The sequence below is a fragment of the Tamandua tetradactyla genome, chromosome 2 (assembly GCF_023851605.1).
Source record: "Tamandua tetradactyla isolate mTamTet1 chromosome 2, mTamTet1.pri, whole genome shotgun sequence".
Taxonomy (NCBI): domain Eukaryota; kingdom Metazoa; phylum Chordata; class Mammalia; order Pilosa; family Myrmecophagidae; genus Tamandua; species Tamandua tetradactyla.
This window is the reverse complement of record NC_135328.1, coordinates 123,803,079-123,827,899: the sequence shown is the minus strand read 5'-3', so window position 1 is coordinate 123,827,899 and position 24,821 is coordinate 123,803,079. Positions and strand designations below refer to the sequence as shown.

Here is a 24,821-nt window from a genome sequence, read left to right as displayed (position 1 = left end):
CAGGCTGGAGGTGGTCTGCAGTCAATGGACAGGGAGCAACCCTCCAGAGTGCAGGTGACAGCAACCAGTGGCATGGGCATGCCAAGGGAGTAGCAGAGGATGCAGACAAGTCATGTAAAGGCCTGCAGAGGGAGTAGCAGCTCCACAGAACCTCTGGGCTGCAGGTGAGGAATTGGTCTACTGTTGCAGACAAGAGGATTTCCAGGCTCCTGTTTCCATGTCAAGCATGCTGTGAAAAGATTATTGCTAGACCAGGCCATGGATACAAGGCTGCTGAGGGACTGTGCATCCTGCACACATGGCTGGAGAAGAGCTCCACTCAATGTCCCTGTTGACCCTGCATCATCCAGACAGCAGGAGAGCCCCTTCCTCCTGCAATGTACCTAAATCACCTTCTACTGAAAAAAGCTGAACAAGGTGTTCACTGTAAGCTTAAAAGAAATTCTACCCATTTATATATGCCATTATTACAGGACATATATTAAAGGACTAATTTTGAGCTGAGAGGCAATACATTGAAAATTAGCACAGGGAACTTTATATCTGAGTCTGTAATTTATTCATTCATGTACTGATGCTCCCTGGACAATTCTATCTAATTTCTCTACTTGTCCGAGGCTGCATTCCTCTGATAAAATTACTTTTCAATGATGTTTGTCAAAGGGACTGAAATCATCCCGTACTTCAGGTACTAACCAAAATGTTCCATACCTGCTCTCAAGAACAGCCCCTCCCATTCCGGGAATGCCCAGATGAGAACTCAGAGCTATTCTTACATAATACGCAGTCCAAACCAGCTTGTGCTGAAAGAAGGACCCTGAACTTAAAGTGACAGAACAAAAGATACTGTGCACATGGAATCAAGTGAGCAGGAATCACAGGAAAAAGAAACATGGGACCCAAAAAGAAAGTGAGAGCTCTGTTTATTACCATTTCCAGTGCTGGTCCCACTCATTAAAACAATTAGTTTCTGGCCCCACTCTTTACAACAAAGGACCAATTAGCCAAAATACATAGTTGCAGTTGGAAGTCCCTAAATTGAATGTTTAAACAGCCTATGGCAATCGTTAACCTGCAATTGCTAATTCAGATGTTTACTAGTCAATCACCACATCCCAATATCCCTTAACACCCTTGTCTCCACCTCCCTTTGTTTGATTTTAATAAAAACTCACACTTCTCTAGCTCAGAGGGAGATTTGAGACTGGGTCTGCTGACTTCTTCCACCAGCTTTGCTTGCAAAAAAGTTCTTAGCCCTTTCCCCAAAGCCTCAGTGTGTCTTATTGGCATACTGCGAGAACATACTGAGAGAATGCACTTTATCAGGGTCCACTTCATTTGAGTTAATTGCCTTGCTAAAATAACAATGACTAAATTATGTGGCTCTTTATATTTGAAGATGCCCTCTCTGACAAAGATTAATATTATATTCGCTGCAAAAGAGAAATGCTCCGTTACTACAGAGCAGGTAATGAAGGTTGGTTTGGCAATGGTCATTTTGGTTTATTCCCCAGTTCCACTCCATTCAAATAATCAGTTTAAACCAATTATGGCTATTTAGTGCCTTTGCCAAAGATTGCTTCAGGGAAGGTAAGGCTTAAACCAATGTGGGCCAAGGAGGTGAAAGCAGAAGTTGCTTAGGGGGTCTGGGGATGAAGAGTTCTAGGTCTCTTCATTGGACCCCAACTTGGAAATGTTGCTCTTTGGCCGCTGGGACCATCTTGTGCCTGTGCGGGAGGCCAGCTGAAGGGCAGTGTCAACAAGAAGGACCACGGAGCTAAGAGGATAACTGAGGAAGGAAGCCTTAATTGGGCCGCACCTGAAATCTGCCGTGTCTCTGGATTTCCTGTTATGTGAGATAACAAATATTCTTATGACATAAGACGGTTTGAATCAAGGTTTCCTGGTACTTGAAACTAAAAATATTGTAAATGACACAAGTTCTCACTATACCTTACTCGTAGTTCTGCTCTATTATGTGCTCTTCACCATAATTATTTATTTTTGAGTTGATCTCCCCCACTAGGCTACAGTTTTTTGCCTTGGGCTTGTTTTAGTTACCTTCATCTTTCTAATGCGATGCATAGCAAAGGTCTTCAGCACATACTACTGACTGTGTTAAGTGGTCCTGCCTGTTCATCCTGAGAACAGGGGTTACCAAATTTACACGAAACCCAGTTCATAGCTTTAGGAAGCATAAAGATTAAAGGAAACGACAATACACTGCTATTAATACTCTGAAAAACAAATACATTTAGAAATAACTAGAATGAAACATGCAAACCAAAACCAAGACCCAATCTGTAGTAATCTTGTGGATCTACTTACACTTGCTTCCTAGTCATTAAACTCTAGAACACTTTTTAAAGCTTTTCATTTTGAAATAATTTTAGATTTACACAGAAGAATTAATTGCAAAACAGCACAGAGTTCCCAAATACCCTTCACTCACTGTCCTTCAGTGTTAACATTCTACAAAATCACCATACATTGGTCAAAACTAAGAAATTAACATTGGTACAATGCAATTAAATAAACTACAGACTTTATTTGAATTACCCCCGTTTTTCCACAAATGTCCTTTTCCTGTTCCAAGATTCAATACAGGATCCCACATTGCTCAATGGTTTTGACTCCTAATCTCTGATGTGTGATGGTTTCTCAGTCTTTCTGGTATGACCTTGACCCTTTTAAAGAACTGGGTCAGGTATTTTGTACAATGTCCCTCAATTTTTGTTTGCCTAAAAGCCAAATTATCTGTTTTTCTTCTTTTTCTCCTCCTCCTTCTTTCTCTTCCTCCTCCATTGCTGCTGCTGCTGCTTCTCCTTTTCTTCTTTCTTCCCTCCCCTTCTCCTTCTATCTCTAAAGTTTTCTAGAAATGCTTTTGTGCTAATGATGATGTCTTGTAAATGTAGGACACTTTGTGGTTTACAAACTGAGGTCAGTACATTCCTTTGGCAATTCTCACCACCACCTGGAGAAATGACTCAGACGTGTTTCTCCCCATGCACCCATGGAAAGATGTTGTAAGGAGGATGCTGAGGGCACCACAGCACCGGCTGCAATGACGCCTGGGCATGAGGTCGTGAACTAAACCAGGCCTGAGCTCTAGTTTTGCCTTTGCCAGGTAACTACAGTTAACATCAGAGGGTCAGATTCCTTACTTCCGGAAGTGTGACTGATTTCTGAAATCCGTATTGGTTCTAAAATCCTCAGTAATCTGTGTATTTCATTTTCCCTGCTAAATATTGTAATCTCCTGATAGCAAGTGTTTACCAGCTAATGATAAAATCCAAATTTTGCTTTCAGGGTTAGATTTTTACTACCTTTTCCTCTTACCCAGGACTACATAGTTATACAAGGAAAGGAAAAGACCTTGACCCCTACCTTTTTGGGGGCAAGTTCTATTTCAAAAAGCTGGTTTTGCACCAACTTACCCCTTCAATCTACGATGTTTGCTGGTGAATTAACCTCTCGTTTCAGGAAAGTGAAGGCTCATTAGTGATAGCACCAGAGATGAATAACCAGTAATGCACTATTTTCAGACCACAGTGCAATCATAGAACTCATCCAGGTCTGAGGGTAATATCAGCATGCCAGGGACATAGTGGGGAGAAAGAAAGAAAAATAAAATGGGGGCAGACAAGTAGAGGGAGAAGTCCAAGAAGAAGAAAGCATAAGGACAAGAAAAAATAAGTTCATTCATTCATGAATATTGACTGGGCACTTTCTGTATACGCAGCTCTGGGTTAAACCCTGGAGCTATGAACAAGATGGACATGGACCATGTTTTCAGGAAGCTTACTGCCTACCTATGGAAACAGGCAAGAAACTAATTATTATTTAATCATAACTGTAACAGTACTTCAAAAAAAAAAATCATGCAGAACACCAAATCACCAGAAATCAAGAGGTTGGGACTCTCAAACTAAGGGCCAGAATACTTCGTGAACTAGTAACATACCCACTCGCTCTGGGTCTGTCCTGCACAGGACTCTAAGACTGGGAAATTTTGGAATCAGATGCCTGGCTATCCCATTTCCTGTTCAACATGGGTGTTTTAATATGGAACCCTAAATGAGTTTGTATGTCATCCTTGTGTGGGGGCCATGCCAATCTTCTCTATATTGTCCCAACTTTAGTATATGTGCTACAAAACAAGCACTCAACATGGATTTTTATGTGGTACTTGCTTCTTAACAACCCAGCTTTGCAGAGATAGGATGTCATTCAAAGAAATGTAGCGCAGTCAAAGTCTTCCGTGTGAGGTGTCTCACAGATGAACTTCTGTTTTCCTCTAATAATTAAAACACTCCTGTGGATTCACTGAGGCATTCCAGAGTACATAGGGCACACAATTTATCTTGATTTACAAACAGATCTATGCTTAAACATTTCTAAACCCACTTCAGGACCTCTCAAACCAAGTATCATTTAAATGTGCTCAATAAAGTAGGAGTCCTCAGTTGTCACACCATGGAAAGCCAGAGGATTCAGAACCAGCTTCTCCTACACGTTGTGGCTGAGTCACATCAGTCACATCCTCTGAGCAGTGCTCTGCCCTTGACGTAGGCTGCTGCCCCGAAGGGCTTCAACGAGACACACGTCATAGAGAGGAGCGAACTTTCTGAACTCCAAATCCACACAGAAGAGTGAGTGCACTTATAAAGACAAAGAACCTGCATGTTATCTGCTCCTGCCCTGCAAGTCTTGCACACAGGCCACCACCACCCATGAGAGACCCCATTTCAAGTCTAAAGCTGGTTGGGTCTCGTGGAGACTGCAGAAATTCCTCAATTTCCCTCTGCCTGCCCTAGGAGAAATTGAAGTGGAACAGGAAGTTTGCTTAAAAGACTGCCCCATATGACGGTAGCATAACATTGTGAATGTAATTAACAGCACTGAAGTGTATTTGTGAATGCGGTTAAAAAGGGAAATTTTAGGTCGCATATATGTTACTAGAATAAAAAGTAAAATATATAATTGTCCTACACAGCAAACCCTATTGTAAAGGATGGATTCTAGTTAATAACAATTATAAAAATGTTCTTTCGTGAATCATAAATGAGCCACACTAATGCAAGGTGTTACTAACAGAGTGGTATATGGGAACTGTTTGAAAAAAAAAAAAGCAAAGATATTTTTGAGAAAGCACTAGCTGACAGGTACACCTGGGACATGGTGGGACTTCCTCTACAAAGCTGATGTCGGCTCTCTCACCTTATCGTCCTCAACCTTGTCGATCTACCATTTCAGGGACTCACACAGGACACACGGCTGGGTTACCTCACATCAAGGTCTGATCAACAGCTTTAGCTAGAAGCACTCTGGAAATGACATGGACTCTTGAAATCCCCAGTACAATTCTAAAATAGGTTTATTATTCCCACTGTTAAAAATAGTGGAGCTGAGGGAATTTTCTCCAGTGATGAAAAAGTTCTAGTATTTTGAGAGGGGTGTGAATGGCAGGGATGGATAATTAGGTAAAACTCAACTAACTGTGGATACACGTGTGATAAAGCGTAGCAAAACGTTAGGGGTAGACTCTAGGTGGTGGATATACGGTGTCCACTGTTAAATTCTTCAAGCTTTTCGGTATGCTTGAAAATTTTCATGATATAATGTTGGAAAGATTAATCCAACTCCGCACTTTTAGTCTGTACATCACACTATACGTAATTGATATCTCAAAAAAGGAGTATTACCAGAGCTGAGGAAGGGTTGGGTTAAAAAAGGAATGAAAAGAAAAACAATAACCCTATCGGTTAACAGATATGATTGTCCTGAGTAGAATATTCCTTTTAATTTGCTGGGCAACTCTGGTTCTCGTGAGTACATAGGTTAAGAACTAACGTAGGTCTAGACGACTTTGGAGTACAGGGCGCTTTCTCCTCAAAAAACGCGTTTCTCCTCCCAAATCTCTCGCTCCTCCTACCCCGAATCCCCGAGGAAGAAAACCCCTGCGTGGTCTGCACGTTCCGGAAGCTGCAAGGCCCGCGCTCGGCACCCGCATCTCCACGCGGCCCAGGAGGGCCCAGCCCGGACCTCGTTCCGCCCCCGCCGTTCTGCGTCGTGCTAGCCTCCTGGCCAAGTCCCCGGCGCGCCTTGCACCCCCGGGGTCCAGTTCCCCCGGTGCGCCCGCGCCCGCACCCCGGACTCCGACCCGCCCCCTCTGCCCCGCCGGAGCTCCGCGCTCCGCCCCGCGCCGCTCCGCCCCGCGCGCCCCGCCCGCCACCCTGCGGGTGTGTGGATCTTCCGGGTGCACCCCTCCCGGCCGCGGCCCGCGCGTGCCCGGAGGCCCTCGGACGCAGGGCGCGATGGCCGCCCCAGCCCCGGTCACGCGGCAGGTCAGCGGCCACGCAGCCCCGGCGCCGAGCGGCCCTGAGCGTGGGCAGCCCCTTGCTGCCGCAGTGGCCGAGCTGCCCGTGCTGGACGCCTCCGGGAAGCGGCTGCCGTTCGGCGCGCTGTTCCGGGAGCGCCGGGCCGTCGTGGTCTTCGTGCGTGTGAGCGCGGGTGGCGGGGCGCAGGGGGAGCGCCGCGGGGTGGCAGGCGCAGGGTGCTTCCCCCGCCCGGGGTCCGTGTCGGGGCCCTCGGAGGGTTTGGAGCCTGAGAGGGAGGGTCCGCCGGGCCGGGCCTTTCCCGCCCACCACAGGCTTCCGGAATGGGAACTGCTCCTCCCGTCCCCCCGTTTCCTTTAACGGGAATGGGAAACAGTGTCGTGTTCCCCCCACACACACACACTCCTCCCCCCGCACTCCTTCCAGCCGAGGCCCTTTTCCCAGGCGGAGGGGCGGCCCAGCTGCGGACTGGGTGCAGCCGGATTTTAATGCAAACTGGGCGCCTTGGACACCTCCCCTCCCCACTCCCCACCCTGTCTTGGCTATTAGCTTCACGTAGAATGAAATACTTGGTCCTTTCTGGTCCTGGAGGATGGTGTGTGGCTAACTTATCCTCTTTGCCTTGTTGTAATTTCAGCATTTTCTGTGTTATATCTGCAAGGAATATGTAGAAGATCTGGCCAAAATCCCCACGAGTTTTTTACAAGTAAGTTTTCTGAAAACTAAGGGTCCAGTGCCCACTTCAGGGCTACGTTCTGAAAGCTACCTGTGGTTTGCAAGAAGGGCAGTGGGTGTGCATGGAGCGCGCAGACACCTGCAGTACCAGAGCTTTATGTCCTCATACCTCACCTCGCCCCCTTTCACCTCTCCAACACCTCCAAAAACAGGAGATACACTTTAGCAATCGACCTCTGTCCTACTTCGTTCAATGCTGCCTGCTTATAAACCTGCTAACCACGGTGCTCATTTTCATATTACCTGACAGTCTGTTTTTAAGTGTGGAATGATGATCAAAAACATAAATTTGGAAATTACTGACATATTCTTCCTTTTACTTCTTTGATTACACTCCAAATATTTGTTCACTGTAGGAAATATTATTTTATCTTAAAGGGGAAAATGTGTATTTGTTAATTAATGCACATCCCTCGTGCCTATGACAACCAGATATATGGTTTCCTTCAGGCACATACATAGGCTTATCTCCAGGTAAGTTTTTTTGGTTTTGTTTTTATATTTTTATTGAGATATCTTCACGCACATGCAATTCATCCGAAGTATACGATCAATGGCGTAAAATATCATCACATAATTGTGTAGTCATCGCCATGATCATTTTTAGAACATTTCCATCACTGTTGAAAAACAGAAAGAAAAAACTTGTACCTCCCTTACACCTTAACCCTCCCCCTCAATGGCCACTAATATGCCTATCTACCCAATTTATTTTACCCTTTGTCCGCCCTATTATTTATTTTTTTATCCATATTTTTTTGACTCACCTGTCCATACCCTGGGTAAAAGGAGCAACAAACACAAGCTTTTCACAATCACACAGTCACGTTGTAAACTATATCTTTATACAGTCATCTTGAAGAATCCAGGCTACTGAAACAGCTCTATGGTTTCAGGTATTCCCTCCAGCTACTCCAATGCACCATAAGCTAAAAAGAAATATATATGATGCATAAGAATAACCTCCAGGATAACCACTCTGTTTGAAATCTCTCAGCCACTGAAACTTAATTTTGTCTCATTTCTCTCTTCCCCCTTTTGGTCAGGAAGGCTTTCTCAGTCCCATGATGCCATGTCCCGACTCTTTCCTGGGAGTCTTGTTCCACATTGCCAGGGAGATTTACACCCCAGGGAGTCATGTCCCACCCAGGAGTAAGGGCAGTGAGTTCGTGCAAGTGAGCTTTGTGTGAAGGTACTGGACAGCCTTTCTGAATCTAAGATCTGTGTCCAACAGATGTCAACTGGAATGTAAGAAGAAAGTAAAAATCTCCGATTAAATCACCCAGCTTTAATAGCTTTTATTTTTTATGTATACCTTTGGGGGAAGTGAAGAGAATTATTATATCATTTTGAAATACTTGGCGAAATAATTTTCTGAATGAATTGAATATTTTATCATATATTTCTTTGCTCTGATTTTGCTGTTTTAGAAGCCTATAGGTGGCATTAGAATGGAATAAAAAAGTTGGGTTAAGGAAAGTTGCATAAAACATAATTTATTTTATATATTTTTAAAGATATATAATTTCTAATCATCTGTGCATGTCCTTTTTGTTTTTTCTCTGAAGGAAGCAGATGTCACGCTGATAGTGATTGGACAGTCGTCCTACCATCATATTGAGGTAAATATCTAACAGGTTGAGAACTTAACATTAAATCTGTTCCAGACATAATTTTATTTCAGACACTAAGTATAGGTAAAATTTGCACAAATCACATTAGATTGTTGTTACTTTTCTCTTATTTTCCTATTAAAAATCCCAGCTGCTCTCTTTCTTTAGCCATTCTGCAAACTGACTGGATATTCTCATGAAATCTATGTTGATCCTGAGAGAGAAATTTATAAAAGATTGGGAATGAAAAGAGGTGAAGAAATTGTCTCCTCAGGTAAGACGTGACGTGTCTTGGGTAGAGAAGCTGATGGTGTGTTTTCATGTTTGTATGTTATACTCATAATGGAGCAAATTCATAAATCATGCTTCTTTTTGTGATTCCAATAAGTGGTGTAGACAGATACACCAGACTCTTAAAAGATTCCATTTTCCGGGTGTAATGACACAGAAGGCTGTTAGGAAGTTTAGTACCTCATTGTGGTCAGTGAGAGGGAGGGGTAAGCAGTTTAGGATGTATGGGTTTTTTCTTTTTATTTCTTTTTCTGGACTGATGCAAAAGTTATAAAAATGATCATGAGGATAAATACACAAATATATAAAATAACAACTGTGCCAGAAAAGCGAGAGGAAGAAGGTCTGGGAAGGCTTTGCAGAGGACGTAAAGTCTAGGCTGTCCCCTAAAGGATTTAGCTGGGTGAAGACAAGGGTGGGGAAATGTGACAGAAAGTAGGATGTGCTGAAGCACAGAGGCATGAAAAGACAGGACTCGTGGCAGGTGGTATCTCTAGCTGGAGTCTGGGAGCCAGTTGGGAGGTTGGTGTGAACCGATGAAGAGGTTGTGACCAACTGATGTCAGGTCTGGTGTGACAGACCAAGAGGTTGGGTGTATTCTGAAGGCTGTGACAAGTGTTTGAAGTGGAAAAGTGGTAGAATCACATACTCCCTTTGGAGGAGGAATTGGAGCAGGCCAAACCCAAGACAGTGAGTTGGGTTGTGGTAATAGGCTAGGAAGAAATCACAGGGCCTGCAGTGGAGATGGAGGGAGGAGGTGGGTCTAGGACCTATTCATGAGATGAAGTTGGCATGGTCCCTTGGCAGAAGTTTTTTAAAAAGGCAGTCTAAACTGATGATGAGCTGGCGTATACACAGTGTTTGCATTCTCTCTCTCTTTCTCTCTCTCTCTTTGTCTCTGCAGTTTGGGAAATTGTAACAGGACAGATTGTCAGCCTTACTTTCTTGTATGCTATTTTCATGTGCTATTATGGAGACTCAACATTTGTAAGTTCTGCATATCATTTAGCACTTCAGATATAAACTGTGAGTTTTCACTTTAATTAAATCTCACTAGTCATTGCCAAAATAAAGATACAGACTTGAAAAGAAAACAGATGAATTCCAAGCAAATATGTGCTTATAATTATTAGAGAAGGTATATTAGAATCTTTTAAATTCCGTTTACTTGTATTAAAGTACTGTCTGTCCAAACAAAAAATATTGGGTTTTCATAGAATAATTTTTAACAGTACCTCAATGAAAAGTATAAAGGTATATTTATACTTTTTTATTTATATAAAATATTTATATTTCTCAGGATTAGTTTCAGAATAGTCCTACTTGAAAATTAAGACAATGAAAAGATATTACATAATTATAATTTAAAATACCCCTTTTGCTAAGACAAAGAATGAGGAAATAAAGCAGTTAGCTACAAGTAATGGATTTGAAAAACAAAAGAGTTTTGCACATACATAAATTCAAATTGGCAAAATTAGATTGTGCTCAAAAACAAAGTATTAAATTCTGGGTTGTGAATTTTCTTAGATTTCTAAAATATCTGAAATATTAAATGATGTCTACCCTGGATATAAGAAGAGAATGTGTATTTCTGGGTTTTCCCTTTAGATATAGAATTCTACAAAACAGTACATTTTAGTCTTTTACTCATGTCTCTAAGCTAATGAGCCTGAATTTGTTTCTTGGTTTGATGAATGCCCGGCAGTATATAGAATTTAAAGCAATAAAGAGTTGGAAGGATGAAGGAAAATAATAGGTGTCTGGAAATATTAGGATATCAGGTGAAACTTTGCATTATCATCAAAATAAATGCTAAAAGCAAGTCATAAACAGGCAAGGATAGGAGAAAAATAAGGAGGAAGAAAAGTAAAGAGGTTGAGTTTGAAAGGAACAGGAAGCTTTGTTCTGAACCAGGCAATCGAAGTGGGAATAAAGTGAAGTGTATTAGTCACTGTGAGAACAGAAATAGAAAGACCAACAAATAAGGAAAACTAGAAAGGTGATTATAGTAGCTATTATAGTAGCTGTTGTAGCAGCTAAGGCCCAAAGCTTCAGTAGCATAACATGATAGAAGGTTATTTCTTATTCATTTAAAGTTCAAGATGGTTGTTTCTCTTCAATGAGTACTTTTGCTCCAAACAGTGATTCAGGCACCCAGGCCCCTTCCATCTTGTGGCTGTGCCATTTTCAGCCCAAGGCTTTCAACCCAAGAGCATGGAGAATTGCTCATGGAGGTATTCAGGAGCTGGCGTGCAAGTGGCACACATCATTGCTTTCACATTCTGTTGGTTAGAGCATAGTCACATGGCCGTTCCTAACTGCAAGGAAGACTGGGAAATAGAGTTTAGCTGTGGGCCCAGGAAGAGGAATCAGATTTTGACCAACATATAACAATCTGCTGTAGTGTCTCTTGAAATGGAGTACAGACATCTGTTACTGGGTTGAGAGGTTAAAAGAGTATAAATTTGGAATTTAGAAGGAAACACTGCCAATTTGAGAAATCTGTTGCAGATTTTTTTTTTTCTGTGGGAGAAAATGACCTGGATCTATTATCACTTCTTCCTTTAAAGCAGTGGTTCTTAACCGGGGACGATTTTGCCCCCCAGGAAACTTCTGGCAATGTCTAGAGACATTTTTGGTTGTCACACTGAGGGTAGTAGTACATGCGCTACTGGAATTTCGTGGGTAGAGGCCAGGGATGTGCTGAATATCCTACAATGCGTAAGAATTAGGTGGCCCAGAGAAACCCTGCATGAAGGAAAAGACAAGTAGAAATGACTTAGAAGAAAGAAAATATATGGCTGTCACAATGTGACTGTGTGATTATGAAAACCTTGTGTCTGATGCTCCTTTTATCTACCTTATCAACAGACAAGTAAAACATATGAAATAAAAATAAATAATAGGGGGAATAAATGTTAAAATAAATTTAGATTGAAATGCTAGTGATCAATGAAAGGGAGGGGTAAGGGGTATGGTATGAATGAATTTTTTTCTGTTGTCTTTTTATTTCTGTTTCTGAATTGATGCAAATGTTCTAAGAAATGCTCATGATGATGAATATGCAACTGTGTGATATTGTGAATTACTGATTATATATAGAATGGAATGATCATAAGTTAAGAATGTTTGCATTTGTTGTATTTTTTTTAATTTAAGAATTAAAAAAAAACAAAACAAAAACAGAAAGGTAACAGTAAAAGCTGTTCTTACCTAAAGTGGTTAGATTTTAGCATTATACCACTGAAGCTCCTATTGGTGTTGCTACATAATAAAACCCAAGACCCATGTTTTGTTTGTACTCAAGTGACTGGAAATAGTTTGCTGTTGCACCTTTGTCTTTTAAAGGCATGGGGGGCTTAATAATTTAATCCTTATACAACCTGATTTATGCCTTCAAACATCTGTCAGCTGTGCCTTGTCTTGAAATTGGTATTGATGCTGCTGCTGATTTTTCAATAGCAGCTGGGAGACATTCATTAGCTAAACTCTCAGAGGGTGTGTGTGGCTGTAATATTTTCTTTTACTAATGATCTCTGAAGCATTAAATAGTATGCATTCCATAAAAAAAAGAAAGAAAATATTTTATAAAGATACTAACGTTTTAACATTTTACAGAGCAGAAAATAACATTTAAGTAACATTAAAGTATAAAAACATTTAAATATAAAATTCCCAATATTCATCTCAACAACAAAAAGACAGCCAACCCAATTACAAAATGGGAAAAAGACTTGAACAGACACCTCTCAGAAGAGGAAATACGGATGGCCAAGAGGCACATGAAGAGATGCTCAATGTCCCTGGCCATTAGAGAAATGCAAATCAAAACCACAATGAGATATCATCTCACACCCACCAGAATGGCCATTATCAACAAAACAGAAAATGACAAGTGCTGGAGAGGATGCGGAGAAAGAGGCACACTTATCCACTGTTGGTGGGAATGTCAAAGGGTGCAACCACTGTGGAAGGCAGTTTGGCGGTTCCTCAAAAAGCTGAATATAGAATTGCCATACGACCCAGCAATACCATTGCTAGGTATCTACTCAAAGGACTTAAGGGCAAAGACACAAACGGACATTTGCACACCAATGTTTATAGCAGCATTATTTACAATTGCAAAGAGATGGAAACAGCCAAAATCTCCATCAACAGAAGAGTGGCTAAACAAACTGTGGTATATACATACGATGGAATATTATGCAGCTTTAAGACAAGATAAACTTATGAACCATGTAATAACATGGATGGACCTAGAGAATATTATGCTGAGTGAATCCAGCCAAAAACTAAAGGACAAATACTGTATGGTCCCACTGATGTGAACGGACATTCGGGAATAAACTTGAAATATGTCATTGGTAACAGAGTTCAGCAGGAGTTAGAAACAGGGTAAGACAATGGGTAATTGAAGCTGAAGGGATACAGACTGTGCAACAGGACTAGATACAAAAACTCAAAAATGGACAGCACAATAATACCTAATTGTAAAGTAATCATGTTAAAACACTGAATGAAGCTGCATCTGAGCTATAGGTTTTTGTTTTGTTTTGTTTTGTTTTGTTTTGATTTTACTATTATTACTTTTATTTTTTTCTCTATATTAACATTCTATATCTTTTTTGGTTATGTTGCTAGTTCTTCTAAACCAATGCAAATGTACTAAGAAATGATGATCATGCATCTATGTGATGATGTTAAGAATTAATGATTGCATGTGTAGAATGGTATGATCTCTAAATGTTGGGTTAATTTCTTTTTTTCCGTTAATTAAAAAAAAAAAAAAAGAGAAGGGATAATTGGAGATGAAGGGATACAGACTGTACAACGGGACTGGATATAAAAACTCAGAAATGGACAGCACAATACTACCCAATTGTAATGCAATTATGTTAAAACACTGAATGAAGCTGCATGTGAGGTATAGGTTTTTTGTTTTTGTTTTTTTTTCTTTCTATTATTGTTTTAATTCTTATTCTGTTGTCTTTTTATTTCTTTTTCTAAATCGATGCAAATGTACTAAGAAATGATGAATATGCAACTATGTGATGTTATTAAGAATTACTGATTGTACATGTAGATTGGAATGATTTCTAATTGTTTTGTTAATTCTTTTTTTAATTAATAAAAAAAACAAAAAAACAAACAAACAAACAAACAAACAAAAAAAAAAAATTCCCAATATTTCAGGACAGAGCCCCCATGTGAAGTCAAACATGCTCTTGGGAAGCATTCAGAGCCTGTGGCGGGCGGTGACTGGCCCTCTTTTTGATTTTCAAGGAGACCCGGCTCAGCAAGGTGGAACCATCATCTTAGGTCCAGGTAAGCATCACAGCACAGGTTCAGCAGGTACATGGGCTGTGCCTTTTAAATGTCCAGAGGCCATTCACTTTCTTCATGAAATAGCCACCCTAAGAAAATGGGGACCTTGACGTCCCATTGACGCCAGGGTGTTGTGATTTCATAGGGGGGCATTTTTGTTTTCAAAGATGTCTGTGTACTTTGATGTCTATTTGTTTAATGTAAGGTGCCTGTCATTCCATGCCTGAGGGATTTCGAGTGATTGAGAAAGGGAAAGGCCAAGGTGTGATTCTGTTCTTGTGATTTATATATGGTTGTATATATAATATATTTTTTAAAAGTTTTATAACACTTTTTAAAAATGTTCAGTGAAGGTGAAGATTTCAAAATAGGGAAGAGTCATCAAGAGCTTTTTTTTTATGTCTATAGAATAATATTATATATATTCTTTAACTTTTTATTTGGCAATAAATAATAATTTCAGACTTACAGGACAGCAGCAAAAATAATACAAACCCTATACAGAGAACACCAACAAACCCCCTCCACCAGGTACCCAGACCTGCCAGTTTTAACATTTTGCCTCCTTTGCCCTGTCTGTCTGTCCATCTGTCTATCTATTTTCTGAACGTCTAAGAGCAGGTTGTGTACATTTTACTCCTTGGCACACAACACTTTCATGTACATTTCCTATAAACAAGTATATTCATTTATGTAATTGCCTTAAGTGCAGTTATCAAGCTCCAAAAATTTAAATCTATAAAGTTAAGATATAAAGCTTACAATCTATATTCCAATATTTTCTTATGTCCCAGTAATGTCCTTTTGAGCCTTTTTTTTTTTTTTTTTTTTTTTTTGTGGGGCACTGCCAGCTTAGGTGTGAAACCTTTTGAGCCTTTTTTACCTCCATTCTTAGCTCCCATTTGGTGCCATGTATTACATTTAATTGCCATTATCTCTTCAGCTTTTCTTTTCCTTTTTTTTATAGAATCATATATTCAACATAAACCTTCCCATTTCCAGTACACAGTACAGTCAGATTAATCACATGCAGTGTTACAGCATCTTCACCAGTATCCATTACTATAACTTGCCCTTCACCCCAGATGAAACCCTATGCTCATTTTACATTAACTCCCTATTGCCCTCACTCCCACCCCTGGTAACCTGTGCTTTACTTTCTGTCACTAGGAGTTTGCATGTTCTCTAATAACTAAGTTTCTTCATGGTTACCATGATCTTAAATTTAACACATTAAGTCTCTACCAATCTCATTTGCTTAGCTACCAATTTAACAACATCAATACCAAACATAAACTATGCTCCCGAACCCCTTCACCCACCTAATTTTATGTACCTTGTATCACAGATTACATAGTTATACATTATGAGTCCCGGACATTGATTTATTGTTGTATCTTATGCATTTGCCTTTTAGATCCTATAGGAAGTAAAAAGTGGAGTTACAAATAAATACAATAATACTGGTATTTGTATTTGTCCATGATGTTAATTTACTGGAGATCTTTATTTCTCCATGTGGCTTTGATTTCATGTCTAGTGTCCTTTCCTTTCAACCTACAGGACTCCCTTTTGGCCTGACTTGTAGGGCGAGTCTGATGGTGAAGAAGTCCCTCAGCTTTTGTTTTTCTGGGAATGTCTTAATTCCTCCCTCATTTTTGAAAGACAGTTTTACCAGATACAGACTCAGAGTTGTCTTTGGTTCCTTTTCATAATTTCCATCTCACTATCGATACTCTCTTTGTGCTCATCTGTCATTTCCCTGATTTCCTGTAGTTCTTTGTCCATGTTTTCCTTTAGCTCTTTGGGCATGTTTAGGACCATTTTTTAAAAAAGTCTTTTCCTCTGGGATGTCCCAGGTCTGAGCAGCCTCATTGGTGGTTTCTGGTACTCTAATCTTCTCCTTCACCTGAGCCATCACTTCCTGTTTCTTTGTGAATTGTATTACTTTGTTTAAACCTGGAAATTTTGATATTTTAATGCATCATTGTTGGAATTTAGACTCTGAGGCATGCATTCCTTAAACTTGTATCGTGCTGATGTTATGACAGAGCTTTCCCTGAATGCCAGGAACTAATAAAAGAAAGGAAGAAAGAAAGGAGAAAGAAAACACCTTTCCCAGTCTCTGCAGATGACTTGGACAGGCTCTCTCCTTTAGCACTTCTCCATACAGTGAATCTGGAGAATAGCTTCATGCCAAGCCCTCCGTCGTCCTTTCTGCAGGTGTGTCTTGTCCTGGGCATTCAGGTTTGGCCCTAAGAAATCCTGTCTACATGGATGTGAATGTCCCCTCTTCTCTCGAAAATAGTTTCCTCATGGTCCTGGGCACTGCGCTGCTCATCCTAGAGTCAGCAGCCCCTCACCCCATGCAGCCACTTGCCTGCTCTTTGTAGGGGGATCAGTGAACCACCTTCCACTGCAGGACCTACTCTGGGAGGATGAGCCCCTCAGGCCATGGCCAGACCGACTGGGTAAGACACACGTTTGCAGTGTGTGCATGAGGGCTGCTCTGCTCCCTCTGGAACTGGGGCCAGGGGTCTGCGCTCGGGCCCTAAGAAGCTCTGCACTAAGCTGGTGGCGGAATAAGGGAGAGGCCGGCCAGGGTGCTGTGAGATCCCACCACTTTTAAGCCTTTTTCTTGATTCTGGGCTGGCTTGCCCTGATACTGCAATTATTTATTTATTTATTTTAATTTTTTTTATTCTATAGTATAACATATATACAAAGCAAAGAAATAAAAAAGGAGTAGTTTTCAAGGCACTCTTCAACAAGTGGTTACAGGACAGATCCCAGAGTTTGTCATGGGCAACCATAGAATCAGCTCAGATTTTTTCCTTCTAGCTGCTCCAGAATATAGGAGGCTAGAGGGTTATATTCCCATCTCTAGCTTCTATGTATCTCTAAGTTTCTTATATTCTGTATTATAAGCCTCTTTGTTTATACCTTTATGCTGGTCATAAAAGTGAACTCATATAGTATCTATTCTTTTGTGTCTGGTTAACTTCACTCAGCATATGTCCTCAAGGCTCATGCCTCTTGTTGTGTGCTTCAGGATGTCATTTTGTCTTACTGCTGCATAATATTCCATTGTGTATATATACCACATTTTGTTGATCCACTCTTCTGTTGATGAACATTTGGTTTGCTTCCATCTTTTGGCGATTGTGAATAATGCTGCTGTGAACATTGGTGTGCAAATGCCTGTTTGCGTCTTTGCTTTCAGCTCTTCTGGGTATATACCAAATAGTGCTATTGCTGGGTCATAGGGCAACTCGATATTTAGTTTCCTAAGGAACCACCAAAGAGTCTTCCATAGTGATTGCACCACTATACATTCCCACCAGCAGTGCAAAAGTGTCCCAGTTTTTCCACATCCTCTCTAACATTTATAATTTCCTGTTTGTTTAATAGCAGCCATTCTTATAGGTGTGAGGTGGTATCTCATTGTACTCTTGGTCTGCATTTCCCTTATAGCCATTGAAAATGAGCATCTGTTTATATGCTTTTGAGCCTTCTGTATTTGCTTTTCAGAAAAATGCCTATTCATATCTTTAGTCCATTTTATAATTGGGCTGTTTCTTCTTTTGTTGTTGAGTTGTATGATTTCTTTGCATATACGGAAATCAAACCTTTGTCCAATATGTGATTTCCAAATATTTTGTCTCATTGAGTTGGCTGTCTCTTCACCTTTTTGACAAAGTCTTTTGAGGTGCAGAAGCATTTGATTTTGAGGAGTTACCATTTATCTATTTTTTTTTTCTTTTGTTGCTTGTGCTTTGGGTATAAAGTGTAGGAAGCTATCTCCCTACTAGTTCTTGAAGATGTTTCCCTACATTTTCTTCTAGAAGCTTTATGATGCTAGTTCTTGTATTTAGGTGTTTGATTAACTTTGAGTTAATTTTTGAGTAAGGTGTAAGATAGGGGTCCTCTTTCATTATCTTGGCTATTGATATCCAGTTCTTCCATGCCCAATTATTGAAAAGACTATTTTATCCCAGTTCAGAGGATTTGGGTGCCTTTGTCAAAAATCAGTTGACCCAAGCAGTGTGGACAACCAAAGCTATAGGCTGAGCCCCCAGTCTTGGGGTTTGTTCACATGAACTTAACCCCACAAAGGATAGGTCAAGTCTACTTAAAATTTAGGCCTAAGAGTCACCCCCAAAAGAGCCTCTTTTGTTGCTCAGATGTGGCCTCTCATCTCTGCCAATATGATGAGCAGTCTCACCACCCTCCCCCTCTCTGCGTGGGACATGACTCCCAGGGGTGTGGACCTTCCTGGCAACGTGGGACAAAGATCCTGGAATGAGCTGAGACTCAGCATCAAAGGACTGAGAAAAACCCTAGAATGAGCTGAGAATTAACATCAAGGGATTGAGAGAACCTTCTCAACCAAAAGGGGGAAGAGTAAAATGAGACAAAGTGTCAATGGCTGAGAGATTCTAAACAGAGTCAAGAGGTTACCTTGGAGGTTATTCTTACGCATTAAGTAGATATCACCTTGTTGTTCAAGATGTAGTGGAGAGTGGGCGGGCCACGGTGGCTCAGCAGGTAAGAGTGCTTGCCTGCCATGCCTGAGGACCGGGGTTCCATTCCCGGTGCCTGCCCATGTGAAAAAAAAAAGATGTAGTGGAGAGGCTGGAGGAAATTGCCTGAAAATGTAGTGCTGTGTTCCAGTAGCCATGTTTCTTGATGATGATTGAACAATGATATAGCTTTCACAATGAGACTCTGTGAATGTGAAAACCTTGTGTCTGATGCTCCTTTTAGCTACTGTATCAACAGAAGAGTAGAACATATGGAATAAAAATAAGTAATAGGGGGAACAAATGTTAAAATAAATTCAGTTTGCAATAGTGGTAAATGAAAACAAGGGGTAAGGGGTATGGTACGTATAGGTGTTTTTTTTCTCTATTATCATTTTATTTATTTTTCTGTCGTCTTTTTATTTCTTTTTCTAAATCGATGCAAATGTACTAAGAAATGATGAATATGCAACTATGTGATGATATTAAGAATTACTGATTGTATATGTAGAATGGAATGATATTTAAATGTTTTGTTTGTTAATTTTTTTAATTAATAAAAAAGTTAAAAAAAAAAGACATTAATGGGACCAATAAAAATTGGACTATAGACTGTAAAAAAAAAAAACAGTTGACCATTGATTTGGTGGTCTTATTTTTGCACTCTCAATTCAGTTCCATTGGTCAGTGCCTCTGTCTTTGTACCAGTACCATGCTGTTTTGCCCACTGTGGCTTTATAATAGGTTTGAAAGTTAGGGAGTGTTAATCCTCCCACTTCGTTCTTTTTTAGGATACTTTCAGCTATTCAGAGTCTCTTTCTCTTCCAGATGAATTTGATAGTTAGCTTTTTCAAATCTTCAAAGTAGGTTGCTGAAATTTTGGTTGGTACTGTGTTGAATCTGTAGATGAATTTGGGTATAATTGACACCTTAACTATATTTAGTCTTCCTTTCCATGAGTAGGGAATGTCTTTCCACCTATTTAGATCTCCTTTGATTTCTCTTAGCAATGTTATGTAGTTTTCTGCGTTCCAGTCCTTTACGTCCCTAGTTAAGTTCACTCCTAGGTACCTGATTCTTTTAATTCCTATTTTGAATGGATGTTTTTCCTTAACGGACTCCTCAGCTAGGTCATTGCTTGTGTATAAAAATGTTACTGATTTTTGCACATTAATTTTATATCCTGCCACCTTGCTGAATTTATTAGCTCAAGTAACTTTGCTGTAGATTTTTCAGGATCTTCCAAGTATAGTGTCATATCATCTGTAAATAATAGGAGCTTTATTTCTTCCTTCCCAATTTGCATGCCTTTTATTTATTTGTCCTGCCTGATTGCTCTAGCTAGAATTTCTACCACAATGTTGAAAAATAATATTGACAGTGAGCATCCTTGTCTTGTACCTGATCTTAGGGGGAAAGCTTTCAGTCTCTCTCCACTGAGTATGATGCTGGCTATCAGTTTTTCAGACATTCCCTTTATCATACTGAGGTAGTTACCTTTGATTCCTATCTTTTGGAATGTTTTTATCAGAAAACAATGCTGAAGTTTGTCGAATGCTTTTTCAGCATCTATCAAGATGATCATGTGATTTTTCCATTTTGATTTGTTAAGGTTTTGTATTAAATTAATTGATTTTCTTTGTTGAACCATCCTTGCATTCCTAATATAAACCCCACTTGGTCATGGTGTATAATTCTTTTAATGTGCTGTTGGATTCAATTTGCGAATATTTTATTGAGAATTTTTGCATCTATGTTCATTAGGGAGATTGGCCTGTAGTTTGCTTTTCTTATAGCGTCTTTACCTGGTTTTGGTATTAAAATTACATTAGCTTCATAAAGTGAGTTAGGTAGAGTTCCTTTTCCCTCAGTTTTTTGGAAAAGTCTGAGCAGGATTGGTGTTAATTCTTTATGAAATGTTTGATAAAATTCCCCTGTGAAGCCATCTGGCCCTGGGATTTTCTTTGTAGGAAGATTTTTGATGACTGATTGAATCTCTTTACTTGTGATTGGTTTGTGGAGATCTTCTATGTCTTCCTGAGTCAGTGTAGCTTGTTTGTGTGTCTCCAGGAATTTGTCCATTTCATTTAAGTTATCTAGTTCATTGGTGCAACTGCAGTTCTTTTAACTTTTTTGTGGAGATTTTAGAAAGATATTTCTGCCAGCTCTTGCTCATTGTTTAAAGTTCCTACAGATGGTGGTGTCCCGAAGCCTCTCACTCTGCCATCTCGACTGGTGATATTTTTTTTTATACCTATTAAAACTAGGAGACTTGTCAGGTGTCAGAAAGCAGTTAGCATCGGGGACAGGAAACATGACTCAAGAGCTCATTCAACAGGAATTACTGTAAGCTTTTAACAGTTTTACTGGTTAGTTTGGATTGCCTGAGATACCACTAGCTTCATTCTGCTAAAGGTGTCGAGTGGTTACAGCTCTTTTAGGTCCAAGTATTGCAGTTGTGGACAAACACCTATATATGATATGCTAAGAAGCTGATTGTTCTTGGTTCTTCTTCCTCTTTAAAACTGTCCTAAAGTGGACATTCCTTCTCAGAGCTACAGTATTAAAATTTACTTTGATAAATTCTAAATGTCTAAAATAAAGTTTTTAGAAGTGTTTTGACCAAATATTATGGCACTGTGGCTTCTTGTTGCTGGACACTAGAACTAAAATCCTTCTCTTATTGGATTCCCCTTTCCCTCCCTCTTATGAATTCACATCAGTTAGATTAGCTGAAAAGGTTTGTTTTATGAGAATACCAAGTCCTATAAATTAACCCAAAATGAAATTACATCATATTTTCTTTTTTTTGTATGGGGTCACATTTCATTCTTTTTCCATGTGAGTATCCTTTCTTGCAGCAGCATTTGTTGAATTTTTCTGTTTCTTCTTTTTTTTTTTCGTTTGTTTGTTTTCTTGCTTGTTTCGAAAGTACATGAACCAGGATTCAAACCTGGGTCTTCCAGCATGACAGGTGAGAATTCTACCACTGAATTGCTCTTGCACCCTCTGCATTATATTTCTAAATGACTTAATTCCATCGTCACTACTTGCAGGAGGTATTTTTTGGCTCCCTCATCTATGTATCTCTGATCATTGGGCCACACCTTCAGTTGTGTCAGAATGAAAAGCCCAAGGAGAGTTTCATGTATGTGCAAAGTTGTAAACATACTTAATAGGGAGAATATTTTGATACTACTTACTGGAAAAAAAATGTAGCTCTTCTAAGGAAAAGAGCTAGGTGTACTTATTTACACAAATCTACATCATACTTAACCCAGTATTTCATTTTGCCTTATTTGATAATAATAAGCCAGTTTATGACATTAAGCCTAGTGATTATTTTAGATTACAAATTTAAGTACCATGCAGAAAAACATGTCTCTTCCAATACATAATCTGATATTTTAAGTTAAAATTCTAGTCTTGAGTCCAAGAACCGAAGCTTGTAGAAATAGACTAAATTGTCTTAGTTGGGGCAGATAAATGGATCATGGGCGTCTGTGTGTACTGTAACTAATTGCCTTAATGCACTTATTTTTCAGCCTCTTTTGGGCTATGGTTATAATGCAGATAGACTATTAAATCAATATTTGGGAGAGATTTTAAGTGAGTGACTTATTCCATTATATTCAAGAAACAGATGTGATTTTCCTGTGCTATCTCTATTAGTTCTGTATTATTCCTTTCTGTTTTACAGGATATTTTATTTAATTAGATTTAATGACCTCTAACAGAAGGTCATAATTTAGGAATCTTTCCCCTTGGAGCTCATAAAATATTAAGTATCACTCTTATTTAACTATAATCCTTGTCATGCTTTATTGCCATAATTAAAAATTATTATGCATTCTATAGAGAATATAATATACTCCAGGTAATGAATTTTTTCCCTTTGGACTAATTGAAAGTTGAAAAGCTTCCTTGTAAGCAATAAATCTAATGAATAATGATTTTTATGTGAACCTCAGCCTTTTATTCTTTTTCTCTTCCAGGCAATACCATTCATTTCATACACCGCGATAGGAATAGATTGGATCACAAACCCATCAATTCGGTTCTACAGCTTGTTGGAGTTGAGCATGTGAACTTTACAAGCAGACCGTCAGTTATCCATGTGTGACTCAGTACAGAAGTTCTCGCTTTCAGGTGGATCCTGGGGAATAGGATCTGAAGTATTTTGGATGTAGTGCATTATATACTTGCTGACCCTTCCAGTCTTCAAAGAGTGAGAAAAACATACAGCGAGAATGTGATGATTGAATTGCACGTTGTGAGGCTGTAAAGCTATATAAGGCTTTAAAATTTAAAATACCATTCTGAACATTTGTTTACATTATGGTATATCCATTCAATGAGAAATGTTTCTTTTGCCATTAAATTATAAATTTTTGTGAGGACTTAAAGTAAGGCAAAGCACCTCAAGACCATTGTATTCAGTGAAAAAGCAGGGTATGAAATTGTATAAGCAGTATGATCCTATTTTATATGTATGTCTTTATTTTGGTATGCTTGGGGGGGGAAAAAAAGCAGGAAATAAACACATCAGAATATTGCCAGTGGGGGCGTGTATGGAAGGATTACAGGTTTTTCTTTTCTTTTCCATACATGCTCTATTTTCCAACTGCTTCATTATGAGCATAATTAACTTTTTAGGCCAGAAAAGAGCATTAAAATGATATAAGGGACATATTTCTACATAACAAGCTCCACAATGTTGCAAATTAAATAGGCTGCAGTCCACGTTTTCATTCTGATTGCTTTACTAGGAGAAAATGTGGCAAGTGAATTCCTTTCAGATAGCCCGTGTTCAAAACACACCCACTATCAATTTCACTAGAATTTCTTTTTTTTTGTAAAAGGGAAAAATATTTGCTTTAGATATTAAAGATATATATTTAAAATATGATCAGTATGGTTTTTTAAAGGAAATTTTAAAAATTTGTTTAGAAAACCTTTTTAACCTGAATGTACACTGTGGTTTGGTTGTACATTGTTAGAGAGCTGCACGTTATCTCCAGATTTCTTTTATTTAGAGAATTATTGTCATCATTTATTTTTCTTAATATGTTTTAACATTGGGTGTATTCTAGAAATTTTGATGAAAAGTACAGCAAAATGAAAATATTGTTTATTATTAATAAGTGTAATGCTGCTTTGAACTTACAATACTTTTATATATAGCCTATGAAGTCACACAGTATATATATATGTAATGTCTCCAAATATTTGAATGTTTTCATGTATGTCTACACGGACAATAATGCTTTTAATCAATAAAAGTATAATTTCTCATAAATGTACAACTAATTTATTTTGTCCTACTTCTTATGGTAAAGGATGACTGATAACCCAGAACCCTTTGTAGATTTTAGATTTAAAACTGCTGGATCGTAGCTTACACAAAGATTGCATAGGTGTACCGCACATTTCTTTATGTGACTTCAGGAAGGTACAGTTAAGTATGTACAGTGGTAAACTGCCTGTGCTGGTTTGAAAGGATTTATATACCCTAGAAAAGTCATGCTTTAATCCTGATCCAGTCTTGTGAGAGCAACCGTTTCTACTTAGCATTGTATGTTGGAACATGATTAGATTATCTCCATGGAGATGTGACTCACTCGAGTGGGTGTTAAATGTTAAAATAAATTTAGTTTGAAATGCTAGTGATCAATGAAAGGGAGGGGTAAGGGGTATGGTGTGTATAAATTTTTTTTTTCTGTTTTCGTTTTATTTCCTTTTTCTGAATAGATGCAAATGTTCCAAGAAATGATCATGATGATGAATATGCAACTCTGTGATGATATTGTGAATTACTGATTACATATGTAGAATGGAATGATCAAAATAGGAATGTTTGCATTTGTTTGGTGTTTTTTTGGTTTGTAAAAACATAAAATAAAAAAATTAAAAGCAAAAAAAGAGTGGGTGTTAAACTGGATTAGGGGGAGACATGTCTCCTCCTGTTCCAGGTGGGTCTTGATTACTTTACT

General features: G+C 39.1%; 1 protein-coding gene and 1 non-coding gene across 2 annotated transcripts; one reads left to right on the top strand and one right to left on the bottom strand.

The window, feature by feature from the left end:
- Positions 1-4,059: 4,059 nt before the first annotated feature.
- On the bottom strand, positions 4,060-4,165 carry LOC143675283 (U6 spliceosomal RNA). Its single transcript, XR_013171520.1, has one exon. It is a non-coding gene; the product is annotated as a U6 spliceosomal RNA (small nuclear RNA).
- A 2,080-nt stretch (positions 4,166-6,245) lies between these two features.
- PRXL2C (peroxiredoxin like 2C) lies at positions 6,246-24,127 on the top strand. Its single transcript, XM_077148727.1, has 6 exons — positions 6,246-6,503; positions 6,976-7,044; positions 8,642-8,695; positions 8,855-8,960; positions 14,174-14,305; positions 22,824-24,127. Exons 1-6 carry the CDS (start codon positions 6,318-6,320, stop codon positions 22,949-22,951), a joined length of 675 nt encoding a protein of 224 aa, XP_077004842.1. The 5' UTR covers positions 6,246-6,317; the 3' UTR covers positions 22,952-24,127.
- The last annotated feature ends 694 nt before the right edge of the window (positions 24,128-24,821 follow it).